The sequence below is a fragment of the Leptodactylus fuscus genome, chromosome 1, assembly GCF_031893055.1.
Source record: "Leptodactylus fuscus isolate aLepFus1 chromosome 1, aLepFus1.hap2, whole genome shotgun sequence".
Classification (NCBI taxonomy): Eukaryota; Metazoa; Chordata; class Amphibia; order Anura; family Leptodactylidae; genus Leptodactylus; species Leptodactylus fuscus.
Window position 1 is genome coordinate 13,874,914 of NC_134265.1, and position 25,883 is coordinate 13,900,796.

General features: G+C 44.9%; 1 protein-coding gene across 1 annotated transcript in view; it reads right to left on the minus strand.

The window, feature by feature from the left end:
- Positions 1 to 25,883, minus strand: part of LOC142195595 (uncharacterized) — a 704,678-nt gene that overhangs the window by 108,178 nt on the left and 570,617 nt on the right. Inside the window, 1 exon segment of the mRNA XM_075265539.1 lies at positions 13,859 to 14,303. Coding sequence (XP_075121640.1) covers positions 13,859 to 14,303 — 445 coding nt within the window.

The following is a 25,883-nucleotide window of genomic DNA, read 5'->3' on the forward strand; positions in this document are numbered from 1 at the left end:
TTTCTGACTGGGAATTCAAAGAATATATTGGGGTTATAAATACCCTCATTTCTTGCTACTGCCATATAGTGCCAGTTTCTGACTGGGAATTCAAAGAATATATTGGGGTTACGTGCACCCACAATTTTTACTACTGGTATACAGTGCCATTGTCTGACTGGGAATTCAAAGAATATATTGGGGTTATAAATACCCTCATTTCTTGCTACTGCCATATAGTGCCAGTTTCTGACTGGGAATTCAAAGAATATATTGGGGTTACGTGCACCCACAATTTTTACTACTGGTATACAGTGCCAGTTTCTGACTGGGAATTCAAAGAATATATTGGGGTTACGTGCACCCACAATTTTTACTACTGGTATACAGTGCCAGTTTCTGACTGGTAATTCAAAGAATATATTGGGGTTACGTGCACCCACAATTTTTACTACTGGTATACAGTGCCAGTTTCTGACTGGGAATTCAAAGAATATATTGGGGTTATAAATACCCTCATTTCTTGCTACTGGTATATAGTGCCATTGTCTGACTGGGAATTCAAAGAATATATTGGGGTTACGTGCACCCACAATTTTTACTACTGGTATACAGTGCCAGTTTCTGACTGGGAATTCAAAGAATATATTGGGGTTATAAATACCCTCATTTCTTGCTACTGCCATATAGTGCCAGTTTCTGACTGGTAATTCAAAGAATATATTGGGGTTACGTGCACCCACAATTTTTACTACTGGTATACAGTGCCAGTTTCTGACTGGGAATTCAAAGAATATATTGGGGTTACGTGCACCCACAATTTTTACTACTGGTATACAGTGCCAGTTTCTGACTGGGAATTCAAAGAATATATTGGGGTTATAAATACCCTCATTTCTTGCTACTGCCATATAGTGCCAGTTTCTGACTGGGAATTCAAAGAATATATTGGGGTTACGTGCACCCACAATTTTTACTACTGGTATACAGTGCCATTGTCTGACTGGGAATTCAAAGAATATATTGGGGTTATAAATACCCTCATTTCTTGCTACTGCCATATAGTGCCAGTTTCTGACTGGTAATTCAAAGAATATATTGGGGTTATAAATACCCTCATTTCTTGCTACTGGTATATAGTGCCATTGTCTGACTGGGAATTCAAAGAATATATTGGGGTTACGTGCACCCACAATTTTTACTACTGGTATACAGTGCCAGTTTCTGACTGGGAATTCAAAGAATATATTGGGGTTATAAATACCCTCATTTCTTGCTACTGCCATATAGTGCCAGTTTCTGACTGGTAATTCAAAGAATATATTGGGGTTACGTGCACCCACAATTTTTACTACTGGTATACAGTGCCAGTTTCTGACTGGGAATTCAAAGAATATATTGGGGTTACGTGCACCCACAATTTTTACTACTGGTATACAGTGCCAGTTTCTGACTGGGAATTCAAAGAATATATTGGGGTTATAAATACCCTCATTTCTTGCTACTGCCATATAGTGCCAGTTTCTGACTGGGAATTCAAAGAATATATTGGGGTTACGTGCACCCACAATTTTTGCTACTGGTATATAGTGCCAATTTCTAACTGGGAATTCAAAATGCGCAAGGCTCCCGGAAAGGGACGTGGACGAGGCCGTGGGCGAGGTCGGGGAATGGTTCTGGGGAGCAAGGTAGCAGTGAAACCACAGGGCGTCCCGTGCCTACTCCTGTGGGGCAGCAAGCATTGCGCCACTCCACAGTGCCAGGGTTGCTTGCCACATTAACTAAACTGCAGGGTACAAACCTTAGTAGGCCCGAGAACCAGGAACAGGTCTTGCAATGGCTGTCAGAGAACGCTTACAGCACATTGTCCAGCAGCCAGTCAGACTCTGCCTCCTCTCCTCCTATTACCCAACAGTCTTGTCCTCCTTCCTCCCAAAATTCCCAAGCTTCACAGAACAATAACCCCAACTGTTCCTGCTCCCCAGAGCTGTTCTCCGCTCCTTTCATTGTCCCTCAACCTGCCTCTCCACGTCACGATTCCACGAACCTAACAGAGGAGCATCTGTGTCCAGATGCTCAAACACTAGAGTCTCCTCCATCTCCGTTCGATTTGGTGGTGGATGACCAGCAACCCACCCTCATCGACGATGATGTGACGCAGTTGCCGTCAGGGCATCCAGTTGACCGGCGCATTGTGCGGGAGGAGGAGATGAGACAGGAGTTGGAAGAGGAAGTGGTGGATGATGAGGACACTGACCCGACCTGGACAGGGGGGATGTCAAGCGGGGAAAGTAGTGTGGATGTTGAGGCAAGTGCAGCACCAAAAAGGGTAGCTAGAGGCAGAGGCAGAGGTCAGCAGCTTAGGCGAAGCCAGGCCACACCCGGAATCTCCCAAGATGTTCCAGTTCGTACCCAGCCCCGAAAAACTCCCACCTCGAGGGCACGTTTCTCGAAGGTGTGGAGTTTTTTCAAGGAATGCGCCGAGGACAGATATAGTGTTGTCTGCACAATTTGCCTCTCGAAATTGATTAGGGGCTCTGAGAAGAGCAACCTGTCCACCACTTCAATGCGCCGTCATTTGGAATCCAAGCACTGGAATCAGTGGCAGGCAGCAACGGCAGGACAAAGGCCGCCTGCCGTTCACGCCACTGCCACTGCCTCTGCCACTGCCTCTGCCTCTGCCACTGCCACTGCTGACTGTGCTGGCGATGCACTCCAGAGGACGAGCCAGGACACCACTTCATCTGCCTCCACCACTTTGTTGACTTCTCCCTCATCCTCCCCTGTTCCTGTCTTATCTCCTTCTCCTGCACCATCAAAGGCACCATCAGGCGCTTCTTTACAACAACCCACCATCTCTCAGACATTGGAGCGGCGGCAGAAATACACTGCTAACCACCCACACGCGCAAGCCTTGAACGCCAACATCGCTAAACTGCTGGCCCAGGAGATGTTGGCGTTCCGGCTTGTTGAAACTCCCGCCTTCCTGGACCTGATGGCAACTGCGGCACCTCGCTATGCCGTCCCTAGCCGTCACTACTTCTCCCGGTGTGCCGTCCCCGCCTTGCACCAGCACGTGTCACTCAACATCAGGCGGGCCCTTAGTTCCGCGCTTTGCACAAAGGTCCACTTGACCACCGACGCGTGGACAAGTGCATGCGGACAGGGACGCTACATTTCACTGACGGCACACTGGGTGAATGTAGTTGAGGCTGGGACTGCTTCCCAAACTGGCCCGGTGTACCTCGTCTCCCCGCCTAACATTCCTGGCAGGGACACGAGAAGAACACCCCCCTCCTCCTCCTCCTCTACCGCCTCCTCCTCCGCCACCGCCTCCTCCTCCGCCACCGCCTCCTCCTCCGCTGTTAGATTGACCCCAGCTACGAGTTGGAAACGTTGCAGCACTGGCGTTGGTAGACGTCAGCAGGCTGTGCTGAAGCTGATCAGCTTGGGGGACAGACAGCACACTGCCTCCGAGGTGAGGGATGCCCTCCTCGATGAGACGGCAATATGGTTTGAGCCGCTGCACCTGGGCCCAGGCATGGTCGTTTGTGATAACGGCCGGAACCTGGTAGCAGCTCTGGAGCTTGCCGGACTCCAACATGTTCCATGCCTGGCCCACGTCTTCAACCTAGTGGTGCAACGTTTCCTAAAGAGCTACCCCAATGTTCCAGAGCTACTGGTGAAAGTGCGGCGCATGTGCGCCCACTTTCGCAAGTCGACAGTAGCCGCTGCTAGCTTAAAATCTCTCCAGCAACGCCTGCATGTGCCACAACACCGGCTTTTGTGCGACGTCCCCACACGCTGGAACTCAACGTTTCAGATGTTGAATAGAGTGGTTGAGCAGCAGAGACCTTTGATGGAATACCAGCTACAAAACTCTAGGGTGCCACAAAGTCAGCTGCCTCAGTTTCACATCCATGAGTGGCCATGGATGAGAGACCTTTGTGACATCCTACGGGTCTTTGAGGAGTCCACAAGGAGGGTGAGCTCTGAGGATGCGATGGTGAGCCTTACAATCCCGCTCTTGTGTGTTCTGAGAGAATCCCTGATTGACATCAGGGATAACTCAGATCACACAGAGGAGTCAGGGATAGCATCCGATCCGTCACAGCTGGAGAGTAGGTCCACACATCTGTCCGCTTCATCGCGTTTAATGGAGGAGGAGGAGGAGGAGGAGGAGGAAGAAGAGTTGTCCGATGATGTGATGGTGATACAGGAGGCTTCCGGGCAACTTCGAATCGTCCCATTGTTGCAGCGCGGATGGGTAGACATGGAGGATGAGGAGGAAATGGAGATTGAACTTTCCGGTGGGGCCAGAGGAGTCATGCCAACTAACACTGTGGCAGACATGGCTGAGTTCATGTTGGGGTGCTTTACAACCGACAAGCGTATTGTCAAAATCATGGAGGACAACCAGTACTGGATCTTTGCTATCCTTGACCCCCGGTATAAAAACAACATCTCGTCTTTTATTCCGGTAGAGGGGAGGGCCAATCGCATCAATGCTTGCCACAGGCAATTGGTGCAGAATATGATGGAGATGTTTCCAGCATGTGACGTTGGCGGCAGGGAGGACAGTTCCTCCAGTAGGCGACCAAGTTCTCACCGGTCCACACAAACGAGGGGCACACTGTCTAAGGTCTGGGACACCTTGATGGCACCCCCTCGCCAAAGTGCCGCCACAGAGGGTCCTAGTGTCACCAGGCGTGAGAAGTATAGGCGCATGTTGCGGGAATACCTTTCCGACCACAGCCCTGTCCTCTCCGACTCCTCTGCGCCCTACACGTATTGGGTGTCGAAGTTGGACCTGTGGCTTGAACTTGCCCTATATGCCTTGGAGGTGCTGTCCTGTCCTGCCACCAGCGTCCTATCTGAGAGGGTGTTCAGTGCAGCCGGTGGCATCATCACTGACAAGCGCACCCGTCTGTCAGCTGAGAGTGCCGACCGACTCACTTTGATAAAAATGAACCACCACTGGATAGAGCCTTCATTTTTGTGCCCACCTGTGTAAAGCACCCCAACATGAAACTCCATGTCTGTACTCAACCTCTCCAATTCCTCCGCATCCTCATACTCATCCACCATAAGCGTTGCACAATTCTGCTAATACTAGGCTCCCTCCAACATGATTTCCCCCAACTCTGCTGGTTAGAGGCTCCCTCCACCCTGATTTCCACCAACTCTGCTGGTTAGAGGCTCCCTCCACCCTGCTTTCCCACAACTCTGCTGGTTAGAGGCTCCCTCCACCATGAATTTGCCCAAACTGGGCTGGTTAGAGGCTCCCTCCACCATGAATTGGTCCAAATTGGGGTTTTTAGAGGCTCCCTCCACCATGAATTGGTCCAAACTGGGCTGGTTAGAGGCTCCCTCCACCATGAATTGGTCCAAACTGGGCTGGTTAGAGGCTCCCTCCACCATGAATTGGTCCAAATTGGGGTTTTTAGAGGCTCCCTCCACCATGAATTGGTCCAAACTGGGCTGTTTAGAGGCTCCCTCCACCATGAATTGGTCCAAACTGGGGTTTTTAGAGGCTCCCTCCACCATGAATTGGTCCAAACTGGGGTTTTTAGAGGCTCCCTCCACCATGAATTGGTCCAAACTGGGGTTTTTAGAGGCTCCCTCCACCATGAATTGGTCCAAACTGGGGTTTTTAGAGGCTCCCTCCACCATGAATTGGTCCAAACTGGGTTTTTTAGAGGCTCCCTCCACCATGAATTGGTCCAAACTGGGGTTTTTAGAGGCTCCCTCCAGCATGAATTGGTCCAAACTGGGGTTTTTAGAGGCTCCCTCCACCATGAATTTGCCCAAACTGGGCTGGTTAGAGGCTCCCTCCACCATGAATTGGTCCAAACTGGGCTGGTTAGAGGCTCCCTCCACCATGAATTGGTCCAAATTGGGGTTTTTAGAGGCTCCCTCCACCATGAATTGGTCCAAACTGGGCTGTTTAGAGGCTCCCTCCACCATGAATTGGTCCAAACTGGGGTTTTTAGAGGCTCCCTCCACCATGAATTGGTCCAAACTGGGTTTTTTAGAGGCTCCCTCCACCATGAATTGGTCCAAACTGGGGTTTTTAGAGGCTCCCTCCACCATGAATTTGCCCAAACTGGGCTGTTTAGAGGCTCCCTCCACCATGAATTGGTCCAAACTGGGTTTTTTAGAGGCTCCCTCCACCATGAATTGGTCCAAACTGGGGTTTTTAGAGGCTCCCTCCACCATGAATTGGTCCAAACTGGGGTTTTTAGAGGCTCCCTCCACCATGAATTTGCCCAAACTGGGCTGTTTAGAGGCTCCCTCCACCATGAATTGGTCCAAATTGGGGTTTTTAGAGGCTCCCTCCACCATGAATTGGTCCAAATTGGGGTTTTTAGAGGCTCCCTCCACCATGAATTGGTCCAAACTGGGCTGTTTAGAGGCTCCCTCCACCATGAATTGGTCCAAACTGGGGTTTTTAGAGGCTCCCTCCACCATGAATTGGTCCAAACTGGGGTTTTTAGAGGCTCCCTCCACCATGAATTGGTCCAAACTGGGGTTTTTAGAGGCTCCCTCCACCATGAATTTGCCCAAACTGGGCTGTTTAGAGGCTCTCTCCACCATGAATTGGTCCAAACTGGGTTTTTTAGAGGCTCCCTCCACCATGAATTGGTCCAAACTGGGGTTTTTAGAGGCTCCCTCCACCATGAATTGGTCCAAACTGGGGTTTTTAGAGGCTCCCTCCACCATGAATTTGCCCAAACTGCGGTTTTTAGAGGCTCCCTCCAGCATGAATTGGTCCAAACTGGGCTGGTTAGAGGCTCCCTCCACCATGAATTTGCCCAAACTGGGCTGTTTAGAGGCTCCCTCCACCATGAATTGGTCCAAATTGGGGTTTTTAGAGGCTCCCTCCACCATGAATTGGTCCAAACTGGGGTTTTTAGAGGCTCCCTCCACCATGAATTGGTCCAAACTGGGGTTTTTAGAGGCTCCCTCCACCATGAATTTGCCCAAACTGGGCTGTTTAGAGGCTCCCTCCACCATGAATTGGTCCAAATTGGGGTTTTTAGAGGCTCCCTCCACCATGAATTGGTCCAAATTGGGGTTTTTAGAGGCTCCCTCCACCATGAATTGGTCCAAACTGGGGTTTTTAGAGGCTCCCTCCACCATGAATTTGCCCAAACTGGGCTGTTTAGAGGCTCCCTCCAGCATGAATTGGTCCAAACTGGGGTTTTTAGAGGCTCCCTCCACCATGAATTGGTCCAAACTGGGGTTTTTAGAGGCTCCCTCCACCATGGATTTGCCCAAACTGGGCTGTTTAGAGGCTCCCTCCAGCATGAATTGGTCCAAACTGGGGTTTTTAGAGGCTCCCTCCACCATGAATTGGTCCAAACTGGGGTTTTTAGAGGCTCCCTCCACCATGAATTGGTCCAAATTGGGTTTTTTAGAGGCTCCCTCCACCATGAATTTGCCCAAACTGGGCTGTTTAGAGGCTCCCTCCAGCATGAATTGGTCCAAACTGGGGTTTTTAGAGGCTCCCTCCACCATGAATTGGTCCAAACTGGGGTTTTTAGAGGCTCCCTCCACCATGAATTGGTCCAAACTGGGGTTTTTAGAGGCTCCCTCCACCATGAATTTGCCCAAACTGGGCTGTTTAGAGGCTCCCTCCACCATGAATTGGTCCAAACTGGGTTTTTTAGAGGCTCCCTCCACCATGAATTGGTCCAAACTGGGGTGGTTAGAGGCTCCCTCCACCATGAATTGGTCCAAACTGGGGTTTTTAGAGGCTCCCTCCACCATGAATTTGCCCAAACTGGGCTGTTTAGAGGCTCCCTCCACCATGAATTGGTCCAAATTGGGGTTTTTAGAGGCTCCCTCCAGCATGAATTGGTCCAAACTGGGGTTTTTAGAGGCTCCCTCCACCATGAATTGGTCCAAACTGGGCTGGTTAGAGGCTCCCTCCACCATGAATTGGTCCAAACTGGGCTGGTTAGAGGCTCCCTCCACCATGAATTGGTCCAAATTGGGGTTTTTAGAGGCTCCCTCCACCATGAATTGGTCCAAACTGGGCTGTTTAGAGGCTCCCTCCACCATGAATTGGTCCAAACTGGGCTGGTTAGAGGCTCCCTCCACCATGAATTGGTCCAAATTGGGGTTTTTAGAGGCTCCCTCCACCATGAATTGGTCCAAACTGGGCTGTTTAGAGGCTCCCTCCACCATGAATTGGTCCAAACTGGGGTTTTTAGAGGCTCCCTCCACCATGAATTTGCCCAAACTCTGCTGGTTAGAGGCTCAATCCACCCTGATTTTCAAAACAAATGTTGGTGCCAACCTCAACTTACTACAAGGGCCAAATTCACTGCTGGTGACAAGCTCTCCTCACTGCAAGTGCCAAATACACATGTTTCAAGGTGTTTTCCTACTGTCAGAGAGGTGGTATTGAGTGTGTAAAGTGTGTAGTTGTTAGGCTGTGATGTTGGGGTAATAGAGGGTCTTTGGTGTGTTAGATGCCCCCAGACATGCTTCCCCTGCTGTCCCAGTGTCATTCCAGAGGTGTTGGCATCATTTCCTGGGGTGTCATAGTGGACTTGGTGACCCTCCAGACACGGATTTGGGTTTCCCCCTTAACGAGTATCTGTTCCCCATAGACTATAATGGGGTTCGAAACCCATTCGAACACACGAACAGTGAGCGGCTGTTCGATTCGAATTTCGAACCTCGAACATTTTAGTGTTCGCTCATCTCTATTGTTAATCTGAAAAAATATTCAAATTATTTCTTAAGTGTTAATTTTTTGCTGAACATATGTACATCTCTGCAAGAGACACAAACACACATTAATAAGGTAATGGGTTCACGAAGTAACATTCAATTGAATTATTTAATACCCAAGGGGTTCAGTGCTATATGTAAAACAAAAGGACAAATAAAGAATGATAAAACAACAAATCAGTTTTTAAAACAAAGGAGAAAAAAAAATAAACTGATAATCTGAGCCCTTTATTTCTATGGAGCTTGGAGGATCTGTCAGGTGGGTTGGGCACACCTAACAGAACAGGTTCATCTATATACAGAGTCTTTAAGCATACTTTTAATAGTGACAAAATAACAAATTAATTGAATTATTTAATACCCAATTGGTTCAGTGTTATATGTATAAAAAAGGACAAATAAAGGATGACAACATAGCAAAGCAGTTTTTAAAATAAAAGGAGAAAAAACACACAATATATGTGATAATTTAGAGTGCTTTGTTTCCATGGAACTTGGAGGATCTGTCAGGTGGGTTGGGCACATCTAGCTTGTTTGCTGGCTTCCAATATGTGACACAATTCCAAAGCCTTAACAGATTTTTGTAAGGTGAAGCTCCTGGGTTGTAATCACACACTCACTGTCAGGGTGCCCCGCTACACCTCTTTTCCTGATATTGGAAAGCTGGGTAATTATCTTTTGCATCGCTGTCCAGCAGAGCTGAGGTCACTCTCAGGTCACAACCTTCCTCTCTTGTGCTTCTCTGGGTTTTGTTAGGGACATCTGGTCATAAAGCAATAAACCTGACTTATCCGGACATCTTACCTATGTAATATACTGATGTCACATGTATAAATACTACAGTCACTAACACTATAGACATGAACAATAGAATGCAGTAATGATATATACACAAGTGGGGCTCCTGTCATCACAAAGCCCCATCCTCCAACTACAGAGGAAAGTGACAATCAAGGAGCTGGAGTTATCCTAAAAGGGGTAAAGTAAGAGGTTCCCTTCCTAATTCCAACAACACAGTCATGACCAAAAGTTTTGAGAATGATACAAATATTAATTTTTACAAAGTCTACTGCTTCAGTTTTTCTAATGGCAATTTGCTTATACTCCAGAATGTTATAAAGAGTGATCAGCTTTACAGCAATTACTTGCAAAGTTAATATTTGCCTAGAAAATGAACTTTATCCCCCCAAACACATTTCAACATCATTGCAGCCCTGCCTTAAAAGGACCAGCTAACATCGTTTCAGTGATTGCTCCATTAACACAGGTGTGGGTGTTGATGAGGACAGGGCTGGAGATCAAATCTGTCATGATTAAAGAGGACCTTTCACCATATCTGGGCACAGGCAGTGTTATATACTGCCAGAAAGATGACAGTGCGCTGAATTCAGCGCACTGTCGGCTTTCCCGATCCGTGCCCGGTGTAAAGCACTATCGGTCCCGGTACCGTAGCGCTTTACAGTTAGAAGGGCGTTTCTGACCATTAGCCAGAGACGTCCTTCTGCCTCGCGGCGCCAATCGCGCTGTACTGTGGAGCGGGGAGGAACGCCCCCTCCCCCTCCTGATAATACTCGTCTATGGACAAGCTGTGTGAGCAGAGGGAGGGGGCGTTCCTCCCGGCTCCACAGCACAGCGCGATTGGCGCCGCGAGGCAGAAGGACGTCTCTGGCTAATGGTCAGAAACGCCCTTCTGACCATAGAAGAGCTACGGTACCGGGTCGTAAGCTCTTCACACCGGGCACAGATCGGGAAAGCCGACAGTGCGCTGAATTCAGCGCACTGTCAGCTTTCTGGCAGTATATAGAACTGCCTGTGCCCGGATATGGTGAAAGGTCCTCTTTAAGTAAAAATGACACCACTGGACACTTTAAAAGGAGGCTGGTGCTTGGCATAATTGTTTCTCTTCTGTTAACCATGGTTATCTCTAAAGAAACAGGTGCAGTCATCATTGCACTGCACAAAAATGGCCTAACAGGGAAGAGTATCGCAGCTAGAAAGATTGCACCTCAGTCAACAATCTATCGCATCATCAAGAACTTCAAGGAGAGAGGTTCCATTGTTGGCAAAAAGACTCCAGGGTGCCCAAGAAAGACCAGCAAGCGCCAGGACCGTCTCTTAAAAGTGTTTCAGCTGCGGGATCGGGCTACCAGCAGTGCAGAGCTTGCTCAGGAATGGCAGCAGGCAGATGTGAGTGCATCTGCACGCACTCTTTGAGCAAGGCCTGGTCTCAAGGAGGGCAGCAAAGAAGCCACTTCTCTCCAGAAAAAACATCAGGGACAGACTGATATTCTGCAAAAGGTACAGGGAGTGGACGGCTGAGGACTGGGGTAAAGTCATTTTCTCTGATGAATCCCCTTTTCGATTGTTTGGGACATCTGGAAAACAGCTTATTCGGAGAAGACGAGGTGAGCGCTACCACCAGTCTTGTCTCATGCCAACTGTAAAGCATCCTGAAACCATTCATGTGTGGGGTTGCTTCTCAGCCAAGGGATTCGGCTCTCTCACAGTCTTGCCTAAAAACACAGCCATGAATAAAGAATGGGACCAGAATGTCCTCCAAGATCAACTTTTCCCAACCGTCCAAGAGCAGTTTGGCGATCAACAATGCCTTTTTCAGCATGATGGAGCACCTTGCCATAAAGCAAAGCTGATAACTAAATGGCTCAGGGAACAAAACAGAGATTTTGGGTCCATGGCCTGGAAACTCCCCAGATCTTAATCCCATTGAGAACTTGTGGTCAATCATCAAGAGACGGGTGGACAAACAAAAACCTACAAATTCTGACAAAATGCAAGCATTGATTGTGCAAGAATGGACTGCTATCAGTCAGGATTTGGTCCAGAAGTTGATTGAGAGCATGCCAGGGAGAATTGCAGAGGTCCTGAAGAAGAAGGGCCAACACTGCAAATATTCAATTGCTGCATTAACTCATTCTAACTGTCAAGCTTTTGTTACTCATAATGTGATTGCAATTATATTTCTGTATGTGATAAAAACATCTGACAAACGCACAGAAAAACCAGAGGGCAGCGGATCATGTGAAAATATAATAGTTGTGTCATTCTCAAAACTTTTAGCCATGACTGTACATCTGCCTCCAATAAACATTGATGCCAACAGTGACTGATGACTGATTCAGTATTACCCTCAATGGAGCAATAGAACTCAAAATCCTTGGATCCTTTAGACTTTCAAGGGTTACAAAATAAAACGTCTGTGTCTTCCTCCTGAGGGAATTCAGTTGACGTTTTTTCAATCCCAAAATCTTCAACAAGACTGCTGAACCTAAATGCTATTTCTCTGAGGTCTTCTGAACGAAGAAGCTGTCACGTTCGTGTCTATGCTCAGGCCCAGATTCCGGACTGCAGACTACACCGCTAAGGGAACAAGGGAAGGAGACTATCCTTGACGCTATGACGGCTAGCTAGGCCCTGCCTGCAGGGAGTGGTCAGCTGTTCCCAAGCTAGCCTTGGCCCCGACAACTACTGGCTCTCTAACACAAAGGCCTAACCAACAGATAGGGCGAGAGCTACAATAGAGTTAGGGACTGGGGATGCTAAGGTGGTCACCCCTACAGAAACCAAGGTGCAGCTGCAAACAAAACAAACAGGATGGGATGTGCTGGACAACAGACACGCAGCACAACACAATATGCAACAAGAGAATGAGGAGAGGGACAGTGGAGAGGTGCGGAAAGGGTTAACACAGGACTGGGACAAAACAAACTGGAACCCAAACCTCACAAACAACAAGGCAGTGCCAGGCAAACAGAACTGAAGGACAGGGTAGAGTTGAAGTGTGGACGGACAAACCAGACTCACAGACAAGGCAACACTCACACCACTTCCTAGTCAGTTGTAATACTACCAAACAATATTCCTCCCTGAGCCACGAGTTCTAGGTGGTAACCAGGGGCGTAACTACCATAGAGGCAGCGGAGGCGGCTGCCACAGGGCCCGGGCCATTAGGGGTCCGGTGACAGCTGCTACCACTGCGTTTTTGTTTTTTTTTTTAAATTGGCCATTACGGGCCCTATTTACTTGCCGATCCTGGACATAATACTGTGTGCAGGGGCCACTATGGAGACATAATACTGTGTGCAGGGCCACTAAGGGACATAATACTGTATGCAGGGGCCACTATGGGGGATAATACTGTGTGCAGGGGCCACTAATGGACATAATACTGTGTGCAGGGCTTACTAAGGGACATAATAGACTGTGGAGGAGGGGGTCGGTCGAGGTCTTCGGCGTCAGTGTCGGTTCGGTTGGGGGGGCCCATGTCAAAAGTTCGCCACGGGGCCCCGCCATTCCTAGTTACACCACTGGTGGTAACCACAAAAACCGGCAACTAGTGAAGCCAGCCCTCCTCCTAATAAAGGCCCCAGAAAAGTCCCATAGGATAATGACAACGACCAACACCTGAGGTTCGCTCCAGAGAACCTCAAGCATACTCTGAAGGCTGATGCCAAAGGCACAAACAGAATGGACTAATGGCAAGGAAACCACAGAACACCAGACCAAATCCCCACCAGAAAAATACACATTTTTATTACCAGAATTCAGGTCGTGACAGAAGCCTTCAGAGGTCACTATTCAAAAGAGATGGGTCAAGTATCTAAAGTTCAAGTTGGAATCAATTTGTTCCACTATTCCCTTCTTAAGCCAAAATGCAGTTATGTGTTCCATCGACCTAAGATTTGTAATCCAGACATAATTGTCTCATACTTGGACAACTTTCTGTTAGTAACCAAAACAATTCACATTAATAGACCAAGATCAAGTCTTGTCTCTCCTGAAAGATCTAAAAATGCCAGAGAAACATCAACAGAGAATTGCTTCCTTCTGCTGGAGAACAACATGCTCTATAAGGGAGACCATGACAACCCTGAGCCTAAGTGACCTGTCCCTACAGAGGTTGTGAGGACAATCTCCTGTCAGGATGGACTCCTGAGAAACCAATTACAAGTAGGATTAATCTCCCCTATTATATACAGAAAATGACCATTTCTATACGAAGACTATTTATCTTTCATAAAATCAAGATAGAAAATATTATATATGAAGAAGGATTTTATTAACAACAAATATATTGTAAAACTGCTCATATAAAAACACTCAGCATGAAAAGGACTTCTATCTCGTGTGAGATTTCTGATGTTTAACAAGGTAACTTTTGGAAATAAAACATTTCTCACATTCTGAACATGAATATGGCTTCTCTCCTGTGTGAATTCTCTGATGTAGCACAAGATGGGATTTCTGAGTAAAACATTTCCCACATTCTAAACAGAGAAATGGCTTTACCCCTGTGTGAATTCTCTCATGACAAATAAGATAGTATTTCCGGGTAAAACATTTTCCACATTCTGAACATGAATATGGCTTCTCTCCTGTGTGAATTCTCTGATGTGTAGCAAGATTGGATTTATGGGAAAAACATTTCCCACATTCTGAACATGAATATGCCTTATCGCCTCTGTGAATTTTCTGATGTATAACAAAACTGAATTTTTTGGTAAAATATTTTCCACATTCTAAACATGAATATGGCTTCTCTCCTGTGTGAGTTCTTTGATGTTCATTTATTCTATGACTTTCATTTTGCTTCACAGACTGTGATGAATCAGAAGATTGGACGTTTATAATAGGATCAAATGATAGATCTTTGCTGTGAAGGGCTGAGGGTATATCAGGGGTAATGGCATGTTCTTCATATGGATCTTGTGTGATACCATGATCCTCTGGTTTATAATCTGTAGATATCAGATGTCCCTCTGAGCTCCTGGCACAGTCATCTGACAAGAAGAAAACGCATTTTAATATTTTTAAATAATATAACCATAGAAATTATACTGATTTTTTTTTTTTTATATATAACATTTCCATATAGAAATTCACATGCAAATTACAATGAACATCCCAAAATATAAATTAGTAACTAAAACAGAGGTGGAAAAACATTAGACCTTGAAGCACGGACCAGAAGATCATAATGTTCGGCCACCAGGTTGTTCTCTTGCAGTTTTCCACTTGTGTGGTTATACCACCATCTTCATTGGTTCATCAGTGTGCCGGTCACTACTTTTTCTACTAACAGTTTGTAAGGCTGGAAAACTAAACCATCCTTCCATCGAGTTCAATTTTACAAAAACATAATAAAGAAGACGCCACAGAGCAATATCATCATGTAGATCCATTAGGAATCACAAAAAGAAATGTTTCTTTCCGTAAGTATGACCAGTTGGCTTCTCCCCTTTGGTTGTTGTGAATGAATCACACCAACAAAATCACTTGTAGATTAACCCAAGGTGAGAGTGGCAGCGGCTATCACTAACATCACCATAGAATTGTGCAGTTGCAGACCAATAGAGAGCCAAGCAAGCTCAAATAGTGAATCGCGTTCACTGGTCCGGGACCGTAGAGATTTTCATGATGTATTTGGCCTGACTGGAAAAGTTTTGCACTTGAAAAAGGGCCATTCGAGCCCGAAACACATTGTGCTGTTTTATCAATAAAAAGTTCAAGCGAATCTCTCCAGCTGTTTCTTCGGTCCTGGACCAGTGAGCGCGGTTCACTATTTGGGTCTCCTTGACTCTCCATTGTTCAAGTTCAATTTTGTAAGGCATGTAGCAAAATTCAGTTATTAATCTCTTAAGGACGCAGGGTAGCTGGGGGGTTAAGAATATTTTTTTTTGGGGGGGGGTTTACTTTAGATTCTCCATCTTGGCCTTACAAAATTCATCATTTCCTCTTTTGACTTAGCTATATGAGGATTATTCTCGATATCTAGAATTATATATCCGCACACAAAGAGAAATGCTTGAAATATTTTGTTCAGATTAACAGAAATGCTTCTTCAAACTGTGTATGGATCAGAATCCAGACCAGAGCAGAACAAAAACATGAAATTCCTAAAAAAAAAATTAAATTTAAAGATTTTTTTTTTTTTTTTTTTTTAATTTACACAAGTTAGAAATTATTTTGGGTGGTGACTTTTGAATAGAACAAAGTTATTTTTTGAGGTACATTGGATAAACAAGAAAAAACAGCTTGAATATAAATAAATGGAGGGGTTTTTTAAAGATTTGTGCAGGGAAAATCAGCAGGACTTTGACGTTAAAACAGCAGTATGGATTTAATGTAAAAAAAAAAAAAAAAAAAAAAGTTAACCCTTTCCCAAAAAAGTCCTTAAGAAAACATTTTTCACTAGTGGGATTATTCTCAGTAAATAAATAATAAATATATACAGTCGTATGAAAAAGTTTGGGCACCCCTATTAATCTTAATCATTTTTAGTTCTAAATATTTTGGTGTTTGCAACAGCCATTTCAGTTTGATATATCTAATAACTGATGGACACAGTAATATTTCAGGATTGAAATGAGGTTTATTGTACTAACAGAAAATGCGCAATATGCATTAAACCAAAATTTGACGGATGCAAAAGTATGAGCACCTCAACAGAAAAGTGACATTAATATTTAGTAGATCCTCCTTTTGCAAAGATAACAGCCTCTAGTCGCTTCCTGTAGCTTTTAATCAGTTCCTGGATCCTGGATAAAGGTATTTTGGACCAACAATTCAAGTTCAGTTAAGTTTGATGGTCGCCGAGCATGGACAGCCCGCTTCAAATCATCCCACAGATGTTCAATGATATTCAGGTCTGGGGACTGGGATGGCCATTCCAGAACATTGTAATTGTTCCTCTGCATGAATGCCTGAGTCGATTTGGAGCGGTGTTTTGGATAATTGTCTTACTGATATATCCATCCCCGGCGTAACTTCAACTTCGTCACTGATTCTTGAACATTATTCTCAAGAATCTGCTGATACTGAGTGGAATCCATGCGACCCTCAACTTTAACAAGATTCCCGGTGCTGGCATTGGCCACACAGCCCCAAAGCATGATGGAACCTCCACCAAATTTTACAGTGGGTAGCAAGTGTTTTTCTTGGATTGCTGTTTTTTTGGATGCCATGCATAAAGCCTTTTTGTATGACCAAACAACTCAATCTTTGTTTCCTCAGTCCACAGGACCTTCTTCCAAAATGAAGCTGGCTTGTCCAAATGTGCTTTTGCATACCTCAGGCGACTCTGTTTGTGGCGTGCTTGCAGAAATGGCTTCTTTCTCATCACTCTCCCATACAGCTTCTCCTTGTGCAAAGTGCGCCGTATTGTTGACCGATGCACAGTGACACCATCTGCAGCAAGATGATGCTGCAGCTCTTTGGAGGTGGTCTGTGGATTGTCCTTGACTGTTCTCACCATTCTTCTTCTCTGCCTTTCTGATATTTTTCTTGGCCTGCCACTTCTGGGCTTAACAAGAAATGTCCCCGTGGTCTTCCATTTCCTTACTATGTTCCTCAGTGGAAACTGACAGGTTAAATCTCTGAGACAACTTTTTGTATCCTTCCCCTAAACAACTATGTTGAACAATCTTTGTTTTCAGATCATTTGAGAGCGGGCTGTCCATGCTCGGCGACCATCAAACTTAACTGAACTTGAATTGTTTTGTAAAGAGGAATGGTCCAAAATACCTTCATCCAGGATCCAGGAACTGATTAAAAGCTATAGGAAGCGACTAGAGGCTGTTATCTTTGCAAAAGGAGGATCTACTAAATATTAAGGTCACTTTTCTGTTGAGGTGCCATACTTTTGCACCAGTCAAATTTTGGTTTAATGCATATTGCACATTTTCTGTTAGTACAATAAACCTCATTTCAATCCTGAAATATTACTGTGTCCATCAGTTATTAGATATATCAAACTGAAATGGCTGCTGCAAACACCAAAATATTTAGAACTAAAAATGATTAAGATTAATAGGGGTGCCCAAACTTTTTCATAGGACTGTATGTTTATAGAATGTGTATTGAGATGAAATTTCTCTATTACAAGTAGTGTCTGACAATATATTATGGGCAATGAGAGGGTTAACTGTGTGTAAGCAGCAGCTCAGATTCCAGTCACTGTCTATGAACCTGTCCTATCTATGTCTATTCTATTCTAGCACTAACCTGCCTGTGTGGAATTGCTTGATTTTCTTAGTCCCCCTATAACTATTGCTGGAATTTTCTGAACTGTGCGGGTTATAGCCAAGCTATGCGGCCATTTTTTGTTGCGTGACCATTTTTGTTCCTCTGAAGAAAATGGTGGTGAATAGTCATGCAGCAAATCACACAGACAATGTGTTATTTAAAAAAAATCAACCATTGGAAGTTCATGAGGGAAGTGTGTCGCCTTCTGAAGCCCTGTAAGGAGGCCACCAAACGTGTCAGCACCACGGAAAGACAGATCATGATGAGAAGGGGAAGGAAGATGAGGAGAAGATGTTTGTGTCATTCCAGAGCTGGCTGTGGCTGGACTGAGGGTGATCTCTGTTATATTGTACTATTTCCTATTGTTTTGTAACCTGTGTGACATAGCAGGGGATCCTGAGTCTCACAACACAGCACCACCTAGTGAGTCTCACACATACATCACACCTTCCATAGGATTGAATAATAACCAAATGTCCAATAGGAGGACATCACCTGGTAAAGGGGAGGAGTCATCTGATTACTGGTTCCCATAGTAATACCCCTGCAGGAACTTCCTGTGTGTGTTAGTGAGGGGATTGTGGAGTTAGGAGAAGATGGTGGAGTTGTGAAATCCTGTGAACCGTGAGCTTAGTGCAGGTATCTGAAGTTCTAGACAGACCCAGTAAGTTAGGAGAGCTGACATACTCCAACTATTCAGAAGATCCTGTCCCCTGTCTGCCTAGCCATTGCCCTGAATGAAGCCAATCATCATTTTGGAAGTATGAGACTGTGGCGAGAACATTCTGGAACACGAGCTCCATAGCAAGTATCACAGGATTCAGGGACCAAGGCCAGACCTGTAGAATATCCCACCACCCTGATTATTGCACCCCAAAACTCTGAATTTTCAGGACCATATAACGTTAGTGGGGATACTGTGTGCTAGTATGGTGGTGGGCATCCTCCTATGAGGCAAATAGGAACTCAGATGCACCTTAGGGCTGTAACACTGAAAGATAAAGAGCTAGGTAAACCTTTTATTATGTCTTCCCTGCACCCCAGAAGTTTGCTGTGCCACTAGGTGAACCCTGTTATTGCTTATTGAAGGAACTGTTTAAGCATCTGGGTCTCCACACCCTTGGAAGAGTTTTCAATAAAAAGTTCAACTCTAACCAAATTAACTTAATACTAAATATTCAGTGTTATGTGCCAGTCTTCAAAATAATAATAATAAAAAAAGGCTAGGAGAGTCGACCCTAACAAAATGGACGTATTAAAAACTACAAACGATTTGTAGTTTTTAATATGTCCATTTTGTTAGAGTCGACTCTCCTAGCCTTTTTTTTTTTTTTTTTTTTAAAGTTCATCTCTGTTTCAACTTTACAGTTATTTCAGTGTCTGACTCTGCACCAACAACATCAGGGCGCCCCAAACACTACCAGTCAGCAAAGTATAGGGGAAGCGCCCAGGGGAACAATCACTATCAACATATTTGCAGCTCCCTTATCACCGCTACCAATGGTGGTAACATGGGAAAAGACCAGCGCTGTGCCTTCGTGCCCAGAGACCGTGACAAGTCTGTGCTGTCTGCAACTTGAAATCCCAACTGCAGTTACCCCCTTCCCTCCCATCTGGTCACCGCACTTTCCTTTGTGTTTTGTTTCATTGTCGAAGTGGAGAACCCAAATTCTGGACCTCCTTTTCATGGGGAATAGTTAGTTGTCTCACTACTCACTCCTGTGGTCACTTTATCTCAACTTCCCAACATCCACATTGTCCTTAGGAAAGTCATGAAGGACAAGGTGGAAGTCTTTGCAGTGAATTCTCTGTGGCCCTCTCTCCCTGTTCAGGTCATAGGCACTGCTCGGTTGAAATAAGCATGAATGTGCTGGATAGATATTGGAGTGCACAGGCCGTATGTACAGGGCTAGCTTTCTAAGAGCTAATCCTATTAATATTATAAAGGTGAAAGTTTGTGAGTTTGGATGTTTGTGGGTTTGTGTGTTTGGATGTTTGTTCCTCAATCACGCAAAACCCGCTCCACCGATTTGGCTGAAATTTTCCACAAACATAGTAGGCTACTTTTCGTCACAATAACGCACATACGTTTTTCCCAGGACCCCCACAAAACCCAAACTCACATCACTATCTCTGCAATCTCACACACTTTGGACCATAGCAAGCCACAAAATTCATATTACCCTCTACAGCAGAGGTCAGCAACCCCTGCCACACGTGCCAAGAGTGGCACTCCTGCCATATTTTACTGGCACACCAGCAGCACAGGGCCTGCAAGAGTTAAATGAAGTCCAAGCATCCCTTCAGTGCTCTGCAAGAGCTGAGGCATAAGGACACTCCCCTTTGAGAGGGGTGCAGGAAACCCAGGGGGTGGAGCATAATCGCTCAGGTCTGTGTCTGCTATAGTGATTGCTCCTGCCGTCTGCACCCTGCAAAGATTCCCCGAGGAGGACAGGAAGCTGCTAGCAAAGTGAAAGTAAGAAACACACACACACAGGTACATAGGATTACTATTCTCATTAATGTCAGGCATTTGGGGTTATTAGTTTAGTGTTAGTAACTCCATGTGCCTCACATTAATAGGAATAAACCCCATCATGTCCCTCATATTAACCCCTGTGTGCCCCATATAAAGGTTACTAATATGTGAGACATATGGAGGTACTAATAAAAGACCTCAGTAATGAAGATACTTAATTATTACCTCCAAGTCTCTCACATATCAGTAACTCTTACACAAGGGTTAATGTGAGGGACATGATGGGGTTAATTGCTATTAATAAGAGGCGCATGGAGTTACTAAACTGTCATGCACAGGGCCAGACTTTATGTTGCTTGCTCAAGAGTATCCTGTGCCCAAAGCTTACATGTACTGGCGGAAAATAACAAATCATACCATGTCGTATATCCAAGTATATTCACTTGTAATCCCTCTGTCCCAAAGACACTATGTACACAACACTGTATAGCAGCTGAAATACAAATTAACTTCAACACAAAAGTCTCACGTATTCTCAGAATTACAGCAACAACAAGATACACAGTTACATTTCATATCCCATACCTTATACACAGTACGAAAACCTTACCCGCGTCTGTATTTACCCACTTCTACAATCACCGCAGACGAAGTCGCGGGTACCAGCTAGTGGTTTCATAATCCCAAAACTAATTAATTTCTTCCCCATTATTATTGCACTCAAAAAAATTTCTGTAAATGAAAAACTATTATGTATAAGATCAAATGAGATACAGTTGGAAACAGAGATATACAGGTTCTGTAGAGCAGTGATTTCAACTAGTGTGCCGCGACACATGGTCGGGTGTGCCGCGGGGAAAGTTCTCCAAACGCGTGCCAAGATTGGCACGGGAGACCTATTTTGCTGGCACAGCAGCCAGTCCCCGACGTTCGTGTACTTGTAAATGTAGACGGAGCGTCCCTTCACTGCTCTGCTAGAGCTGAGGTGTAGGACACGCCCCCTTCTCTCCCTGCCCACCAATCAGAGATGAGCCTCTCACTGCACAAGATAAGGGCTCCTTGGACCTGCTGCTACATGTGAGGAGCTCCTGCCGTCTGCAGCCCTGAATAGGAGAGGAAGAAGAGGAAGCTGAACAAAGTGAAAGTAAAAAAAAAACACCAGGTTAGTAACTATTCTTATGAATGTCAGGCATTTGGGGTTATTACTTTAGTTTTAGTAACTCCATGTGCCTCACATTAATAGCAATTAACCCCATCATGTCCCTCATATTAACCCCTGTGTGGCTCACATAAGAGTTAATAACATGTGTGACATATGGGGGTACTATATAATGAAGGTATTTACTTAATTATTACCTCCATATGTCTCACATATCAGTATCCCTTATGTAAAGCACACAGGGGGTTAATGTGAGGGACATGATGGGGTTCACTGCTATTAATATGAGGCACATTGAGTTGTAACCTGTAATATACATGACCAGACTTTTTATACACAACTGTGGATAAAAGTACAGACCTATACATTTCTAAGGACCCATATATACAGCCATTCTTTTTGTGGCTGTGTATCTGGGCCAAATTGAAGAGCTGAAAATTATAGAGCAGGTCCTATATCTGTCCTATACGTACCCTATATCTGTCCTATACCTACCCTATATCTGTCCTATATATACCCTATATCTGTCTGCATTTGTGGCCCTGTCAATTAATTTTTAATGTTTATATCAGTGAAAAACAGATGCGTGCCACTTGTATGCAGGAGGCGTAAGGCTGAGGCCCCACGTTGCATAAACGCAGCATTTTTGTTGCAGATTTTGCTGCAGTTTATTTCAACCAAAGAATCAACCATTTAGAATCTATATTATTAACTATATGTATAATATGTACTGTTTTAGTGTAATTTTGTGCCATTTTGGTTGGTGGTATGCCCCGTGATTTTTTAAGTGTAAAAAGTGTGCCGCGGCTCAAAAAAGGTTGAAAATCACTGCTGTAGAGTATCCTGTAGTTCATTGACCCACAGATGTTGCAGCTAGGCCTACAGGTCCTTCACACTCATAGGTTGCGGAGACTGGAGTCCAAGCTGGTCACATAAATGTCTGATTAGCGATAAATCTTGTGACTGGGTCGACTGAAAAAGAGTCACAATCTGGCAGTGACATTCCTTGGAAGCCCTCACAAAAGGAAGCCTCTCCAGAACCAACAGACCCCTGGACAAGAGGCTCAAAAGCCAGAGATACAGCCAGACCTTGTCCTCTCCACCATAAGATACCTCATGCAGATCACCCCCACCACCAGCACATCAAGGCAACAGTACTCCACCCGAGTCCCACAGAAGGTGGAACCCAGAAAGGTACAGGGGAAAGGAGGAAAAGGAAGAGATTACCAGACTTCAGCATTGGCTCCTCTATGGAGTCTTGCACCACTTCTAGGCACTTCATACCCTCAGATGAGGTTCTAAAGTTACCAGGAATAAAAAAAAAAACCCTCCCAATATCCTCCTTCTGAAGGAAAAGAAATAATCTGGAGAAAAGGGGTGTCCACCCTATATTTACAGAACACCTCACACACGTGGTCGCAGGATGTCCTGCACATATCACTGAGCTGGACAATGAATTGAATTGAAAATAACCAAAATTCAGCTCAATCATCAGGACCGAAGCACTCACCACGAGGCCTCCATACTCCAACTCAACTGTTGTCAGATCCCAAAGAATGAGAGTATTATTTATTAGCAGAGCACATTAATTCCATGGTTGGTACATATGGAAAGGGTTCACGTACAAAGACAACTACAATGAACTAACTTAGTGACCATCTGATATAATGGGAGAGAAAGTCCTTCAATCTACAAAGGAAGGTTGGAGGGGAAGGAGTCAGTGATGGTACAAGCTGGATGGTGGTGTAGTGGTAGGAGGTTGTAGGCTTTCCTGAAGAGCCCGGTTTTCAGATTACTCTTGAAGATTCAAAGGAAATGAGAAGTTTAATAAGAGCTTACACTCACCGCTACAGTTTGTATGGCAAGTGAGCAGCGCAGATCACAATATTTAACATAACCTGTACCGAGACAGTGTGGTCCACAGTTATCTGAGAGGGTCATTGGTATCGGACCCTACAAAGCTAATAATGATGGCAGATCTTAGGGATAGGCTGTTAATATGAGAAACCAAATAACTCCTTTAATTTGCATTTTCGTCAAATAGAGAAATTTACCATGGAAAAATCTGACAGCACTTCATAAAATCCAACACAAGATACAGATTGTACAGTGACACTGGGGTAACTCCTCACCTGGGCAGTCACCTGTAGGAATGTCCTCCTCACCCTCCTCATCACCTCTCACATAGGGATCTTCTTCTTTTATCGTTATGGCTGTAGAATCCATATTATTATCATTACTCTGATGGAAAGACTGCAAAATAAATATGATAAAAGTTACCAGATGTAGGGAATAGAGCAGGAGAGATCTGAGAAAAGTAGCTGCAGATCTCCTAAAAGCTGGACATAGATATTAGATGATGGCTCAATGACAACCACGAGGACCTCATACACATGTATACTCGGCATGGCTAGACCTGCTTCATGTTGTCTCAGTGGAGGAGATCAAATTCTACCAGATACATCCGGGGTTGTTTGTCTCAGCGGAAATAAAGGATCAGATCTGTAGAAATCCAACCTGATGGTTCCTTATTCCAGTCAGCAGTCTCCATAGCCAGAAGATTGTGAGAAGATCCAGACAACATGTAATGTCTATGGTCAGCTTTATCCTCCATCTCCACCTCTCATTACACAAGTATAAACATCTAATACTGCTGGAGAACCCAAGACTGACCACAAGGACTTCACAGCCCGTCTACACATCATAGGGAATATCTCCATCTACCTGATCATCCTGTGGAAGAAGAGGACTGGGACATCTCTCCGGTGTTGTCCTCTTACTGGATCTACCTGTAGGAAGCACAGACAGGGACTGAATTCATTCTGTAGATACAAATAATGGAAGTCCATGTGTATATAGTCATGTCTATTACCTGGTGATGTCAAGGGCTGGTGGTCCTTTGCCTTGATTTCCTTGTAAAGATCCTCATGTCCTTCAAAATAATCCCACTCCTGTATGGAGAAATAGACAGCGACATCCTGACACCTTATAGGAACCTGAATAATGGACTTCACACAAATATGTGCATATCAATTCAACATTTATTATGGAAAGTTGAGTAAACGTTTTCGGACAACAATGACCTTCCTCAGACTCTCAAGAAGTTCCCAAACGGGACTCAAAAATTCCAATTAGTAAGATAATGGATAAGGGTATTCCCCCTCGCTGCATTGAAGCGCATGTAGCAAGATTCCGATAGCAGAGAGAGATGTTGACCGAAAATGTTTACTCAACTTTGCATAATAAATGGTGAATTGATTTGCACATTTCTGTGTGAAGTCCATTATTCAGCTTGAAGACGGGGACTGCATCCCTACTTAAACCTTACAGGAACCTGACAACACAATGATACAGTCATCACCCCGACCCTCCAGTTACTGTATAATGTCCCAGCATTCCCAGCAGTGTCACCTCTCCAATCAGCAGATCTATCATCTGGTTGGTGAGTTCTAGGATCTTCTGTTTATTGATCTCCTCCTGTATCATGGGGGGAGGTGGAGGCGCCGGTATTAGGCTCAGAGTTCTTTCAAATGTTTTATACAGAGGATCCTGACAGCGCCCACTAGAGGTCTTCTTCACTACTGTGTAATCCTGGTTATGGGGAGACACATTAATAAATCTCACTACATACATGTCCAGAGTCCATCACCTCTCCAGTCCTATCATCTGTTATTACTATAGATAAGAATGATGTAATGATGACATCATCAGAATCTCTCACCTCTCCAGTAAACTGGTAGATGATCTCTAGGGTGAGATTTAATATTCTCTCCGCCATCTTGTTCCTTTCCGATTCCATCCTTGATATTATATGGTCTGGAGCTGAATTTAGAGATAATAAACCATTGTTTATACTGCACATAGTCCCATACAATATATACATCATACCTCCCAACTGTCCCGATTTTGGTGGGACAGTCCCGCATTTGCAGTCCTTTCCCGCCGTCCCGAACGACTTGGAGATTGTCCCGCTCTGCCTGGAGTGTTTTTTCTGTAAGACTCACTGTCCCGATCTCCAGGCTCTCTGCAGTGTCTCTTCCTCCCACCTCTCACTCATGGGACCTCCGGGCGAGGAAACTGATCAAGTGACCTAAGGGCCCCCCTCCCCCTCCTCTACACCACAGTCCCATGCGGAGAAGAGCAAAGCAGAACTACCTGCAGCGTCTCCCTGTGTGAGTAGTATCACGTGTCTGTGTCATGCAGTGTGGAGTGAGTGTGTGTGTCTGTCTGTCTGTGTTGGGATGTAGCAGAGCTGAGTACATTCCTACATAGTCACACTGAGATGTAGCAGAGCTGAGTATGTTCCTATATAGTCACAGTCACACTGGGATAAAAGATAAGATAAGATAATCCTTTAATAGTCCCACAGTGGGGAAATTTCACTTTGTTACAGCTGCATAGTAATACAGATACATGATAATACACAGTAATATATTACAGAAGTAGTAGACACACAAATGCTGAGAAAGATATATTAGG